Below are 14,244 nucleotides of genomic sequence, written 5' to 3'. Positions count from 1 at the left end.
GGATTACTCATTTACTTGTGCACACGTACGTTATAGAAGTTATTCAAAAGTTTAGCTCCGCGTAAAACGTGAATTGTTTTCTTTCAGAACTATGCCAATCAGGAAATAGTTGGCAATGGCTGGGTCGGGTCGGTAAGTTTATTATACTACACCGTTTTTTTTTTTAATGTTACTTTTTTGTTGCCTAATTGCAGTTTAGAAGACCTTCAAACACTGGAAGTAGATCACACTTTATATCAAATATAGAAACTTAGAAATATAGCTTAAAAAAATTGAACAAGGTCTGTTTTGTCTGTAAAAAAGCCATTTATTGTTTATTATCATTGTTAAACAGTGTCGTTATCGGTACATTGTCATTTTTAGAAAGTATAAAAAATGTTACAAAATAAACTGTATTATTTACAATAACTTTTTTTTTGCATTGATGTGCTTTTTAGTTCGGACCCTTTTACCCTCTTTGGAAAACCGGATCAACTGAACACGATTACTTTACAATTTATGCTCGAGCCGGTGCTGATACTTCAGACGGCTTCTGGCAAATCGCTTACGTCCAAGAGAGTGTTGACACAAGTACATGGATCACAAACACTAATTTCGACATTGTGGAGTTAAACTACTACGATGCAGCCAACGACTACATGTAAGACTGTGGTAATCAGGTTTAAAATTTCGGGAACTTTTCTGCAGGTCAAAAGTGGTTGCGAAATAATTATACACCTTTGTTTGTATAGGCTGCGTTTTTTTGTTGGACAAAAATTTGAAGTCCCCTTTGGTTTTGACATTGATTTTCATACAACATACATTTACCACTTTCAGATACTTTACCGGAATTTGGGAAGAAGCCAGAAACCGACAGATTTTCAGAATTAAATCATCTGCTAGAAATGGAGCGTCACCTGAATGTATGACTTGCGATTTTGAAAAAACTACATATCCTGAGCGCTGTGGATGGATCAGCCCCGTTTTTAACTTGGATGGGTCAGGCGTCGTGATCAATTGTAGAGGTATTTAAGATTATTTTGGTGGTTTATATTTTAATAACTTTTCAAATAATTAAAAATGTTCCTACCTTCGTAAACAAGCCCAAAATAAGGGTAGGTCAATGTCCTGGATAGCCTAAAACTCTCATACTTTTCTGTAGTGCAACATTAATTGCAGAATGGTTTGCCTAGGACAGGGGTTGGCAACCCGCGGAGACGCTTGAATTAGAAATGTACTGACAAACGAGTCCAACTATTATATATTTTTGAGCAGATTAATGCCCCGGTGCGATTTTTTGCGACCAGGCAATATGTGGCTAGAATCAAATGCGAATTTTACTTGTAGTTAAGCATATTTGGTAAGAAACGAAGTCAAATCACCTTGCGTTATACACAGGTGCCGCCCATGATCTAATTTTGGCTATTGTATTTGGCCCCACAGTAACAGAGGTAGCCCACCTCTGGCCTAGGAGATGCTTGTAGAACTCCACAAACACGTTATTTCGCTTTATTGTAACGATAAACGTAGTTTTTGACCATTTGTTCCGTATATATATATATATAAATATTTTGCCAGCAATGCATTGTTTTGTTTTTCGACCAGGTCACCTGATGCCTCTCACCCTGTGGATACCAATTGGATCAAATGGAGGTTGGCAGAAAGCGCTGGAGATTGAAACGAACCAAGATATACAGACCAAAGTGGACGGAGTTTTGTGGCCAGTTCGCGAGTTTGGCAAGTTCCCTTCTAACAAGTATCCAAAATGTAAGTAAAAGGTTTTGCTTTTTATAAAACCTAAAAGGTTAACTTTCTATTGAAACTATTTTTAAAAGTGTTTAATTTTGTGGCAAAGTGTTAGGGCGTAAGACGAGGGTTAAACAACTGTTTGTATCATGAAATAATTTCCTAAACACATGCAACAAACATGCGTCAACAAAATATGTTTGTTAATTAGCTTACAACTATGAAATCTGGAAACCTGCCAACTTCGACCCAGCCAAGAAATACCCTCTTCTTGTGGAAGTGTAAGTTTCTGTGGCAATAAAATTATTAGTCGGAACAGATAAAGGTACGATTAAAAAATGTGTGAAAAACATGTAATCGGCTGCTGTAAGTGCTCAATGATTCGACCTATGAAGTCTTTTTGGTGCATCTAGTGACAAGACATCGACCGTTATACAGACCAATATTGTCAGGCTTCGGCACTCGATAGTTTGTTGGTTCTTATAGGCTGAAAGTCAAGCCTTACCACAACTTGTAAAACATAACTGAACATAAACCACAGTGAAATTGTATCGGTACATTACTTTCATATTGATATGTGACACTGAACTGAAATTATTTGGGTTCCAGGCATCTGCTTGGCCAATGTAAATGTAAATACAAGTTTCACTGCGGCTTTTGCTAAGGAACATTGTTTCTAATGTGTTTAATTTCGTTGTGTGTAAATCAGAAATGTTTTTGCAGATATGCTGGACCAGAATTTCAAAAAGTAACCGCTACATGGCGCAAGGGATTTGCTCAGACTTACATGGTCAGTGGTCGTGACGTCATCGTGGTAAGCGTCGACGGGAGAGGTTCAGCCTTCGAAGGTAAATGTGTAATGTGTTTTCATGCAACTGCCAGTCTTACAACAACTTTCAGGGCCGCGCTGTGTAGGCTATCTAAAATTCTAAACGCATCACAAAATTTAACGACTTTTCTGGGACAGGTTACAAGTTTATGAGGGAGGCGTATTTAAAGCTGGGACAAAACGAACCGGTCGACCAAACCGACTTTGCTAGGTATCTGATCAATACATACGACTACATTGATGCGCAGCACGTCGCCATATGGGGATGGGTAAGTTTGAAAATTAAAAACAGAATTTGTTATGTGGGTAAAATATCTGTGTGTCCCCTACAAGGAGAAATAACGGAACAATTCTGCATTGAAGTAAGTTTTGGATTATGGGCGACACTGACCATATAGTTAGCCCATCCTTAAGCTTTACTGTTTTGACCAATTATTTGTGATATGTGTGGATAAGACCCCTATAGCCATATATAGGCCATGCCGGGCCCCATATAAGTTTGATCCGCCCCTGATGGCATAAGCGATTTTTACCCGAAATGTAGGCGAATTGCTATTAAAATTTGGACTAGCCGCCAACATTAGCTTCAAAGTAATAAAAGCGGGGGTGTAGAGCAAAATTTCTGTTTTATGTATAACACACTTGTCTGGTTTGCATGTATTTATTGTAGTCAATGCTAAAACAATATAATTTTACTGACTGACATGCGTCTCTTGCAGTCGTATGGAGGTTACATTACTTCTCATACTTTGGGATACGATGCTGGCAATACGTTTCAGTGTGGTGTAGCTGTCGCACCACTGGGTGACTGGAGGTGGTATGGTAAGCAAAATGATCACTGCAATTGTTTTTGCTATCTTTAAGACAACTAAATACGCTTGTTTAGATGCAATGTATGCTGAGCGTTACATGGGAGATGTGACCACAAATGAAAATGGTTACAAGGTATGGAGTGTGAAGAATTTTTTTAATAGATCCATGTTCTTGCATAGCTTTCTGGTTTTACATTACTTTGAAGTTTCTTAAAAAATCAATCAAAAAACTTTATCGAAAAATAATTGCGTGTCATTGAAACACAACATACGGATCTATTCACACGTAAAAAGCGACATGCTTTATTGTTCAAACGTTTCCTGATGTGACCCTTCATATCACAGATGATGGCATGAGCATCACTGATGATGGCATTATATTTATCATTAAATTGTGTGTCAGTTTTGACAATCAAAAAAGTTTACCTTTGTTTTTTTGCCACAGTTAGCTTCCATTATCGAAGGTCATGATTTGAACAACTTCAAAAAATCATCGTACACTTTAATCCATGGTACTGCAGACGACAATGTACATTTCCAGAGCGCAGCTGAAATGGAAAAGGCGTTGGTTGCAGCTGATGTGGACTTTGATGACTTTGTAAGTATTGTTTGTGCATTGTACGTCTGGTACAGCGGTGATTAAACGGTCCGCGGTCCCCTGAAGGCGTCCGTGAAGCAATTTTATGGGAACCACCAAACGTTTCAAGACAATGTATTTTGATGTCTAGTAAATATGTGTAAATCAAAGTAGAATTTAAGGACTGCTTTCATTACTGAACAATCCTTTATTAAGTAACTAGCAACGAACAAAGCAATTGTTAACGCACAATCCTGATGCTTCGTCTTGTCTGTGATGTCACAAACTCGATCATTGTTAAGTGCAATTTTCAAAACTAGCTTAAATTCAGCACCTTGCTGTGGAAACGGGTAAAAATAGCTATTGTTTGTTAACTCAAGCTTTTGTTTTCGAAAACATACATTTCTCGAAATAATGTCAAAGGGACCGTTATAAAAAAGTCTGAGGACCCAGGTCTAACGTAAAATAAACTACAAACGCCCCGAGCCTTTTATTAAAACAGAAGTGTTAGGTCTGTGTTACGAAATTCGCAAAAAATTGGTTTTTGGTGAACACTTTGTCGTCTATAGCTGTGATAAAGTGTTTCGCGGTGGAACGCTTAAGTGAACGCTTGTACAACTGCCAATGAATAGCAAAAATGCCAAATTGTGTAACTTTTTACTTTCTGTGATAGTTCTATGCCGACCAAGCTCATTCAATCAACGTTGGAAACGCCAATAAGCACATTTACAGGCAAATCGACCATAGACTCTCCTACTGTCTTGGAAAATACGAAAATCCTTACCCTGGCTAAATTCATTTTGATTCAAACAATTAAAATACATTACTTCACAAAAGACGACCAAAAAGTAAATTAAAATAGCATTGTTATCAAAACTATGACGTGCTGATGTAAAAGTTTTTAATTTTTTTAAATGAATTTGCAATCCTGTATCGGCACTGATGGTAAGAAAACAATTTTTTGCGTTTTTGTCATAGTTATCCATATGTTGCTGAACATTTTCTACCATCAACTTTGTGTTGTGTAATTTTTCGCTTTCTGGTTTTTGCATGAATGTGTTTTTACCGCAAACATTTCTTGCATTGATGTGTTTAGTTTAATTGTACGCTTGCAATTCTGCCCTGGGCTGTTCCTGGTATTCGGTTTTAATTCAAACAAAAACAAGCAAAACAACTTGTCTGAAGTTTCATCTATCAGGAAAATTATAAATATTGTTTTGGGTGAGTATATTTTTGTGAAGGTTAACCTGATATGACAGACTTTAGGTACATCTGAAAATAGATCATCCTAAAATCTTAGATGCAGACAAATACAAAGGTTTTGTGTCGACTGTCGAACCAACCACGCTATACCTTACATCCTATTTCCTGCGACAAAGCTACCCTTGCAAAGATTTAAATCTTCTACAGTCTACAGCAGGGGTGGGCAAACTACGGCCCGCGGGCCGCATGCGGCCCGCCAAATGTTAGTAAATTTTAAAAAGATAGTTACCGAGCAACGCTGAATAGTAAGTTATTATAAGCACAGGCGTACAGTTTTTAAAAATAAAAATAAATACCGCGGGTGCGACTTGCCGATACCTATACCATGTGCAGTATCTGTAACCGTACCATACTTTGGAACTAAACACAGATACTTTTTTCGTGCTTTAGCCTGTTGTTCCTGCCACGTTCTTATACAAATCGTCACTTGACATAATTTCTTCGTTCGATAAAAGTGAAAGCGATTCACGTTTTTAAATACAGCCCACTTTGCACTGTTGACGCGAAAACTTTGGTCACTTTGGATCAAGTTTACGTCTTTGCAGTACTTTGGAAACAGACAAAAAATAGCTTCAGAATCGTTAACACAGACCCGCACAACACCTAAAGATGGATACTAAATGCGGCTCGCATTGTTTAATGTTGGCGCAAGGAATTTATTAACAAAACAACGTGCTTGTTTATTTTGAAACAATTACAATTGTAGCGTTTCAACCAATGTTTGTCCAATCAACTGACAACAAATTTATGTTTATAGCTGAAAATATGCTATGTTAATATTTTGGGCTAAATCAGGCGTGTACGACCACATGCGGCCGCGGAGACGGGTTTGTGCGGCTGTGACCATGTTTATTAAAATACATGCACTGGAGGCCATGACGTATCTAAAACTATTTTGCCAACTATTTTAAACTGCTAAAAACAGATTTCGTGTGACTGGAAAAAAGATTACCAGCCTATTAACTATATGCGGTGCCTGTTTATCCGCTTATTGTGTGCAAAGAATCCGAAAAAACAGGCACAGTAATTGTCACAATACAGATTATGATGTCATAAACAATCAGCTTCGTTTGGCTAAACTTATGCACCATGTTAGAAACTATTAATCTAAGCATTTTAGGTGGCTTTAAATGGTATATATATATAATATAAACCTAATTCTTTACACCAGTTATTTTAAAACAAAAACAAGCAAGCAATTGGCGGCCGTTGGTGAAATACTATGCGGCCCGATAAGATTTAGAACTTTTGAATGCGGCCCTTGCACTGAAAAGTTTGCCCACCCCTGGTCTACAGTCTCTACAGAAATATATCCGGGCAAACTTCAAGCAAAACATTTTTTTTAAAACGATTTGCCTTTGAGGGCTTTTGTGTACGTAGGGTACAAACTACCATCGAGCAAAGTCTAGTTCATCCTGGCGTTATTAAATGTAAAAAACATAACGTGATCTGATGATGTCGCCCTATAGAATAGGATACTCAAGGGTTGCATGGTTACTGAAGCAAGGATGTCACCTAACCTGAAAAGTTGTTCACAAAAAGAAACCTTCATGTTTTGCATGTGCACAATTGCAATTGAATATCTTTCGATTTGCGGTGCATCAAAAACAATTTGACATTTAAAAATAGTAAACAGTCGCATAGGAAATGTCTGGCAGCTATGAGATGAAATTATCTCGCGTCATTAAATTTAAGAAGGCAAAAAATATAGCAATATAAAACACCTACCCTGTGTAGAACACAAGGTGGTAGAGAACACCCATACAAAGGGAAAATTGAAGAAAGTACGACTGTGTCGCAAAAGCAGCTATCACAAAGAGTTGCCACTTTTGTTGGTGTTACAACGACCAATCAGCATACAAGAAAATTCAAAACATGAAAAAGCGCCATATGTGTGTGCCCTGATAAACGTTAGACAATGGTTTATGGCTTTCAATAAGATACGAACATTTAAACGCCACAATTTAAAATCTCCAGATGTGACAAACTATGTAACATAAAATAGTTCGAAAATGTGCTGGTGAGCTAAAATATGACCAAACACAATGTCGAAAATGTTTTTAAACTGAAAGGCTGATGTTGACACACCCATATAATATATTGACAATTGACAGCAGGTCTCGGAATTAAACATCTAATAAAAATATCGGCGATTTCTGTAATTATGTAACTACTTCTCCGCCAAGGTCCAGACAGGATGAAAATGTCAAGTGTTTTATACCTTTTGCGGTTTCATTTGACCACACAGTTCCGATTAAAAGTCCCGACTTTCATCCTGTGTCGAAGTCAGAAAATTGCATAAAAGATCTGACTGGCGCCTCGCAAAATTCACCTGGGCGACACCGAGTGCCCGTTCTCACTCCACGCTTCGTTGTGATTGGTCAACCCGTTCCGCTTGGGAACGTGCATAGATGACGTATCAGATGAACCTGAGCCAGGAGGTCTTTCGTGTGAATGTCCATTTGTGACCTGTGTGACAATGCAAAATGTGATGTTCTGTTCGACTTTCTTTCTCTGTGTATTTGGCATTTGCAATACGGTATACAACAAAACACCCAGTCCCGAAGATTTGGGTAAAAGTGTGCTCTAAATCAGTGGTCGGCAACCGCCGGTCCGCGGGCCGTATAGGTTTTCAGGTTAAATCCTATTAAACATTTTGCCCATGTATCCCGGGAATGACAAACTAATTTAGGCGTTTTTATTGCTAAATATATGTAGTTTTTTGAAGACCGGTCCGCGATAAAATTCTAGTTTCAAAAACGGTCCGCAGTGCAAAAAAGGTTGCCGACCCCTGCTCTAAATCAAGGTTTCTCAACTAAAGCATTGTCCCCCAGTAACAAACTTTGGGTTCGTGATGCATTTGGCAGGCAAACACACACAAAAAAATAATCTATTTTCTTTAATGCAATAAACTAGACACCGATGGGCCGAAAATGGATCAAAATAGAGATTGAGCAATGTCATGCGCACAAAAACTTGGTCATCGCTACTGAACTATTAAATCTAGGATGACTCTGCAAAAACGAATATTTAGCGGTACACTGGTCAATCTCTCATGGCTCGATCACAAGTGCGCAAGGCACATTGGTAAAAAGCCCCTATTTAACACAATGCATTGTAGGTTCTTTTTTGCAAAACTTATACCAACCAACATTTGATGACATTTTTATCACGAAATAGCCACCAAATGCGTTATATTATATTTTTTCAGTTGTAACTTACAGGTTGAGCTTCAACGTCGATTCGTCTGTGTCTTTTCCACCTCGCACTCAGCACATACACCCACGTGAGAGCCAGCACGGTCACTATGGCAATCACTAGGGCAGGCACGAGAACAGCGATGACGATGGTCCGCCATTTCTTTTTGTGATGTCGACTTCCAGTTGGGCCGAAATCGGCGTCAACGTAAGTCGTTTCACTATTATCTTCTGTTGAGGTTTTCACCAACATGGAAGTAGAGATGAAATCTACAGAAAAACGAATGTGACACTGCTGAACTGTATCGAAATGCACAGTTGTAATTCGGAATGTCGCCCCGGGCTTCGAGCGATACGGTTGCAGGGGTGGCGGTCTTGAATACAATTACGGTATTATTCCGTTCTGGCGAGATTGGCATTGTTTGTTGACAGACGAAGTTTAAGCCTGTCAGGGTTAAAGTTGTGCGGGTAAATTCCATTTTTTAATTTAAAGCCTGGTATTTGAAGCTTTCTGAAAAGTCTAGTTAATAAATAATCACGTTAGACCTTTTAACACCAATTACCTTTAGTGACTGTTATTTGCTCTGCTTCGGAAGTAGTAGCAATTGTTTCTTTCGACGTGAGGTTATCCACTGACGAAGTAAGCGGTGTCGAAATATCCGGTAACGTCACTACCGCTTTCTTGGTTGTTACAGAATCGGGTATTGTCGTGGCTGATGACATAGCCATTGGTGACGTTGTCAACGGTTGTGATGTGGATGCATTCACAGTTGTTGATGGCGAGGTTCGGAATTGGTCATAAAAATAGTCCTGCCAAGAGATTGTACTGGCAGCCACACTGTCGTTGTTCCCGTGGTTTTGCCTTGACGTGTCTATTTCCCCTTCGTCAATAGGCGGATTAAAAACATCTTCGCCGAAATCGCCACTTGCTTCAGTTTCTGGCGGCTGAAGCCTCTCGTAGGGAAAGTTGGTATTGTTACCGAAAAACATAGATAGTAAATCCGTATTTGATAAGTTGCGGTAAAACGGGGGGTCGGTGGGGGGAATGTTGGTATTATAGATGAGTGAGACTGTCGTGGGATTTGGATCGTGGAGAAAGGCATTCGAAAAGCGTGCCCCTGGTAAACCTAAAAGAAGGAAAATGATATTAGATGCTATATCCTATTGAACACAAAGGTAAACACACAATACAAATTGTTGCCATATTTTTATTGTACTTCTGAAAGTAGTAGGTATCAGCCGAAAATTGTCATAATTTTTTTCATGTCAAAAGATTTTTATCGCCTTTTTTCCATTAACATTAACGCTGCTTCAGTTTTTCGATTATCCTTACCTTCATCAAATTCAAGGAACTCGAAATCAGGGATATCTTCTAATGTTTGTCGTTTTGTGCGAGTTTTCGACATGCGACGGATCGAATTTAACAGAACGGTTCCCCGAACAAAACGATTTTTAGATTGATCTACATTGACATCTCTTACTGATGACACCTGGCGGTCATAAGATATGTGCGGAAAATAGCTGCTGTGTCGCCGCAAGCTTGTTGTCGCTGAAAATACATAAATAGCTATATTAGACTGTTTACTACGCAAGCCCAATTTATATGGTTGAATATTGGAAAAAAATTTGCACCATAATATAGCAACAATGTTTTTTTGTTCTAAAGTGTGCAGCATTGCGGCCCGGTGCCGTCGATGAGTTTGTTACCGGGTCGTATACTTTCCAGGCTCAATGCTTTGAAACATGTTGGTAGCAGCTCTTGCATACGGCCATGTTACCAAGATCAACTAATATGACCTGTAATAAATTTTCATTGTAAAACATTTGCTCTGTTTGCCCATAAAATTTCATACAATTCCAGCGATAAATTTTCTGTTTAAAATTGGTGCGCAGTGCAAAAAAAGGTTGCCGACCTCTGGCATACAGCATTGCAATGAAGTTAAATTTAAAAACATGATTCGGGTTTTGTAAATTTAAACTGCTTAAAGGGTTGGTTGGCAGGTAACATGTTTTGATACAAATTGTGCGACAACTTAAACCAAAAAGGCCTCCAGCGAATCGGAAAGCTGTAATTTGGCAACTTAAACGTAATTCACAGGGTTGACTTTCGAGTCGACGTATTGTAAAGTATTGTAAAATCAATAACGACCATAACATAAAATAATCTTGCTTTTTAGACTTGAGTACAAAAGGCTTGCTGTATGCGCAGTGCAAAGCAAACGATTGTGTGAAATTGGTTATGTATGTTGCCCAATCGTGTTTTACAACTAAACGTGTTTGCACGTGGCCACAAAAACATCCCGTTTCTGATTGTTAATAAGGGTGTCTGTGTCATCTTGTGATCGCTCGTGTTTTGCCTGGAGGGGCACGAGCTCCAGGTTCGACAACCGACAGTTTGTACGTAAACACTGCAATTTGTTCGCCAACGATTTTCGAGAGATCGCAAAGGTGTGAAGGTCAAGTTAATTGCCCAAACGACGTTGTCCAAGTTTGAGCTTGAGTCACTATATTTTAAATGCGCTAGCTGCATAAATTTGGTTATTATCAGGACACACTAACTGTACTTTGTAACATTTTTTGCCAATAAAATCCCAAGTCACAAATATATTTAACCCGAAGCTAGCTTAACAACGTCATAACGTAGATACAAAATGGCGCTTATAAGTTTACAGCTGGTTGTATCGACAAAAATATCTGACTTCTTTATAAACGAGCCACATATTGACCGCAGCCAACGCAAACAATATTGCCTGGTTTGGACAGATAAAGCATTGACTGACGATAGTTTGAACGACCTGTGTTACGTCGGAATATGACATTTAAGGTGTTTTTGTAGCCGTAAGCGTGTGCAGCGACAGGTTAACGTCACAATATACGGCTTTTAGGACTTGCGCAAGTCAAAATGACACATTGGAATGTTTGGTTTCGGTTAAATGCAAATGGGATTCTATGAAATTTAGGCAAGGTTCTAAATTCCTATGGATAAGTCGGCGCCAAAGTAAAAATTGGAAGAAAATAGAATACACTACATTATCTTAATGTAAAAATAGTGCAACAATTCATACCTTCATTGCACATAATTATGCTGCAGCTATCTAAACGAGCATAAAACGATGGTATGTGTAAAGGTGATAAAAAGACAAACGTGATAGCTATAATAAGAAGCAAAACCAAAACGCGCCAACCACCTAACAGCCATGAAGTTAATTACGGCTTGTACACCTCGACCAAGCCCAAAAACTTTCGAGTCACGACAATTACATTTCTACGTCACGGCAAAAGACACCCAAGCCTCAGAAGGGGACAGGATATCAACGTTGCGTTAATGAAAGACCGCCGTTACTAGTTGGCTAATGTACACCTTTGCTCGATGTCTATAGTGAAAGCCACAACAAACTTAACCACATAAATTTGCCAACAAATTTGTGGTGTCGAAAATTTCCTGGAGGCGTTGCCGTCCTCAATGTTTACCATAAAACTGGTCACAACACGAGATAAGTCAAATGGAGTTTTTTAATATTCGGACACTGTTTAGAAAACAACTGATTTTCCAGGAACGTGTACATGTCGGGTCACCTCTGCTGCTAAAAGAATAACTTTGTCCATGAAACTGCTTGTTTTCAAGCACTTGGTGTCTATGATTGTTATGAAAACCTAAACACGCAGTTACATAGATTATAGAAACCTTTTGAAATGGCAATAATACCTAATAACAAATTTGCGGACATATGAAATTTTGACGCATGTTTAAATTACCGCACCCTATTTCAAAATCCAGCATGTAAATGTAAACTAGGCAACCACAGACTTCTGCCACAGTCAAGTTGGGTCAGAGTCAGCCTGAAGACACTCTAATCCCAAAGTTGATGTAAAAACTTTGTGTATCGGTAAGCAGAAGATAGCAGAATACATAAACACGTACACACAGCTGAACCACGAGACATCGAAACGCAAGCAACAAAAAACTCGAATCTTTCAATTGTCTGTTGTCTTGCAGTAAATGTTGGAATTAAACCCGGTTTTGGAATACCTGCACTAGCAAGTTGTAAGAATAATTTTATTTACGACGCATTTGTATGTTTAAGGGTCGATATATATATACTCAGAAAAAAATCAACTCCTAAAGCTTTTTAGTTCTAGTTTTTGTCTCTGGCTGGTGAAATTAAAAAAAAAATGATAAATGACTCAAATATAATTAGTAGAGATGTACCGAATATTCGGTTTGCCGAATTTATTCGGCCGAATCGGCCACTTTTGCCAAGATTCGGTTTCGGCCGAATAATTTGTTGCGATTCGGCTGAAACCGTATCTTTTATGAACACACATTTAAAGCGTTGAGCGTGTCTTTCCTGCTTAGTACCAACGTAAATCCTGTCAGTTATTATATTTTTTACCACATTATCGTTTTCCCCACTGCAGACAACTAAATAGTAATTCATTGCCGGGTTGGAAATTATGCTTAAGGCAATGTTAAACCCCTCAGAACTGAAATAAGGATGAAACAACCATTCTGCACTAATTGCCTGGTAGATAAACTTATGTTTTCATGTCAACACGTACCGTACGACTTCGCGTGACGTCATAAATGATTCGGTTGATTCGGCCGAATTTATTCGGCAAAACCGCCGAATATTCGGTTTCGGCCGAATCGAAATTTCGCCGATTCGGTACATCACTAATAATTAGTTTAAGTTTCATACAGCTGCAAGATTTTACAAAAGACAATGTTCGCTTTCATACACTTTCAGATGTATGCTACTACTAAAGAACACTTTGTACAACGTGTCAAGAATATCTGCCCCTACTTAAAAAATGCAACTATTTTTCAGCTTTCTTAAAAAGTTGTTCTACCGCAGTAAATTATTTAATCGACTGTTTTAGCGTCGGAAATGTTGAAAACATGTCGCAAACTCTATCAGTAAATAAATCCAGCAAATTTTCCCGCAATTTACTGACAACATAACGTTGCAATATCAATCGATTTTTCAACGAACATCTGTCAAGATAACTGAAACGATGTTTAACGTTCAACAAACATACATGGTAGTGGAAAAGTTGTGTTTTAATTTAAGTGAATACATAAAAAGTTCAAAAATGTCGTGTTAAACGGAAAACAAAACTGTCTTCGAAATATTTAATGACTGAGATGTATTTACCTTGAACTGCTGAAAAGAGGGTTGGCAACAGGAAAAAACACACCACCAAAGCAGGGGCCTTGTTGATGCATCGTTTAATACGTTTCTTCGACCATGGAAAGTAAAAAAGATTTGATATCAAGAGGTTTTTTGTTCGGGACATCTTGAGACTAAGAACATCGTCGATTTGAACAAACTGTTTGTAATTATTGTTGATTTGAATAAATATTTATCTCAGCAGTTTAAAATTTATTATTTTATGTTTTTATGAAATTGCATGTTTTTCACCTGCAAAAACAGGTAATCTTTTTGAGTCATTAACCAGTTGACAAACAAACTATTATTTTTGTATATATATATATAAGTCTGAAAAAATCTTCTGGTCTGTCGTATCACTTCGCAAATTATATCAAATTGTTTTTTGTAAGTATGTTCCGCGATTTTCCTTGCCTTTGCTATTACTTCACTTCTGTTTTTTTGGTTCTTATAGTTAAACTCAAGCTACTTTAAATTCCTCGCTTAACAGTCGCCTGCGATAGTGGCGAATTGACTTGCTTCCTACTTTGATTCAAGACTAACGTTTCTGACAATTTACTGTCGCACTAAATATAAACCACAATGTTTGTCACCTGCCTTGGCCTCCAGACTGCAATATGACAACAATGGTTGATTATTTTCCAAGTAGTTAGAATCCCTTGATTGTCTT

The 14,244-nt window shown here is 38.2% G+C and overlaps 2 protein-coding genes across 2 annotated transcripts; one reads left to right on the top strand and one right to left on the bottom strand.

The window, feature by feature from the left end:
* Positions 1-87: 87 nt before the first annotated feature.
* LOC145208820 (dipeptidyl peptidase 4-like) lies at positions 88-5,121 on the top strand (the record flags this gene model as incomplete). The annotated part of the gene is made up of 11 exons (XM_080079071.1): positions 88-132; positions 438-640; positions 817-1,004; positions 1,585-1,746; positions 1,937-2,006; positions 2,449-2,573; positions 2,693-2,823; positions 3,274-3,376; positions 3,441-3,499; positions 3,812-3,964; positions 4,617-5,121. Coding segments are annotated over 11 exons (1,359 nt in total), but the record flags the coding sequence as incomplete, so codon positions are not given.
* Positions 5,122-6,757: 1,636 nt separating this feature from the next.
* On the bottom strand, positions 6,758-13,845 carry LOC145208821 (uncharacterized). The gene is made up of 5 exons (XM_080079072.1): positions 13,560-13,845; positions 9,737-9,952; positions 8,967-9,530; positions 8,429-8,673; positions 6,758-7,675 (listed from the first exon to the last, which is right to left on the bottom strand). Exons 1-5 carry the CDS (start codon positions 13,699-13,701, stop codon positions 7,535-7,537), a joined length of 1,308 nt encoding a protein of 435 aa, XP_079935198.1. The 5' UTR covers positions 13,702-13,845; the 3' UTR covers positions 6,758-7,534.
* Between the last annotated feature and the right edge of the window lie 399 nt (positions 13,846-14,244).

This window comes from Phallusia mammillata, unplaced genomic scaffold (assembly GCF_965637545.1).
Source record: "Phallusia mammillata unplaced genomic scaffold, kaPhaMamm4.hap1.1 HAP1_SCAFFOLD_361, whole genome shotgun sequence".
NCBI lineage: Eukaryota > Metazoa > Chordata > Ascidiacea > Phlebobranchia > Ascidiidae > Phallusia > Phallusia mammillata.
This window is presented reverse-complemented; position numbering and strand designations above follow the sequence as displayed.

Excerpts from the sequence above, each read along its gene's own strand:
- LOC145208821 (XM_080079072.1), bottom strand. The coding sequence starts at position 13,701 with ATGTCCCGAACAAAAAACCTCTTGATATCAAATCTTTTTTACTTTCCA. Across the intron at positions 8,674-8,966 it reads GCAAATAACAGTCACTAAAG|ATTTCATCTCTACTTCCATG; the intron begins GTAATTGGTGTT and ends GTTTTTCTGTAG. Across the intron at positions 7,676-8,428 it reads TCGACGTTGAAGCTCAACCT|GTCACAAATGGACATTCACA; the intron begins GTAAGTTACAAC and ends ATTGTCACACAG.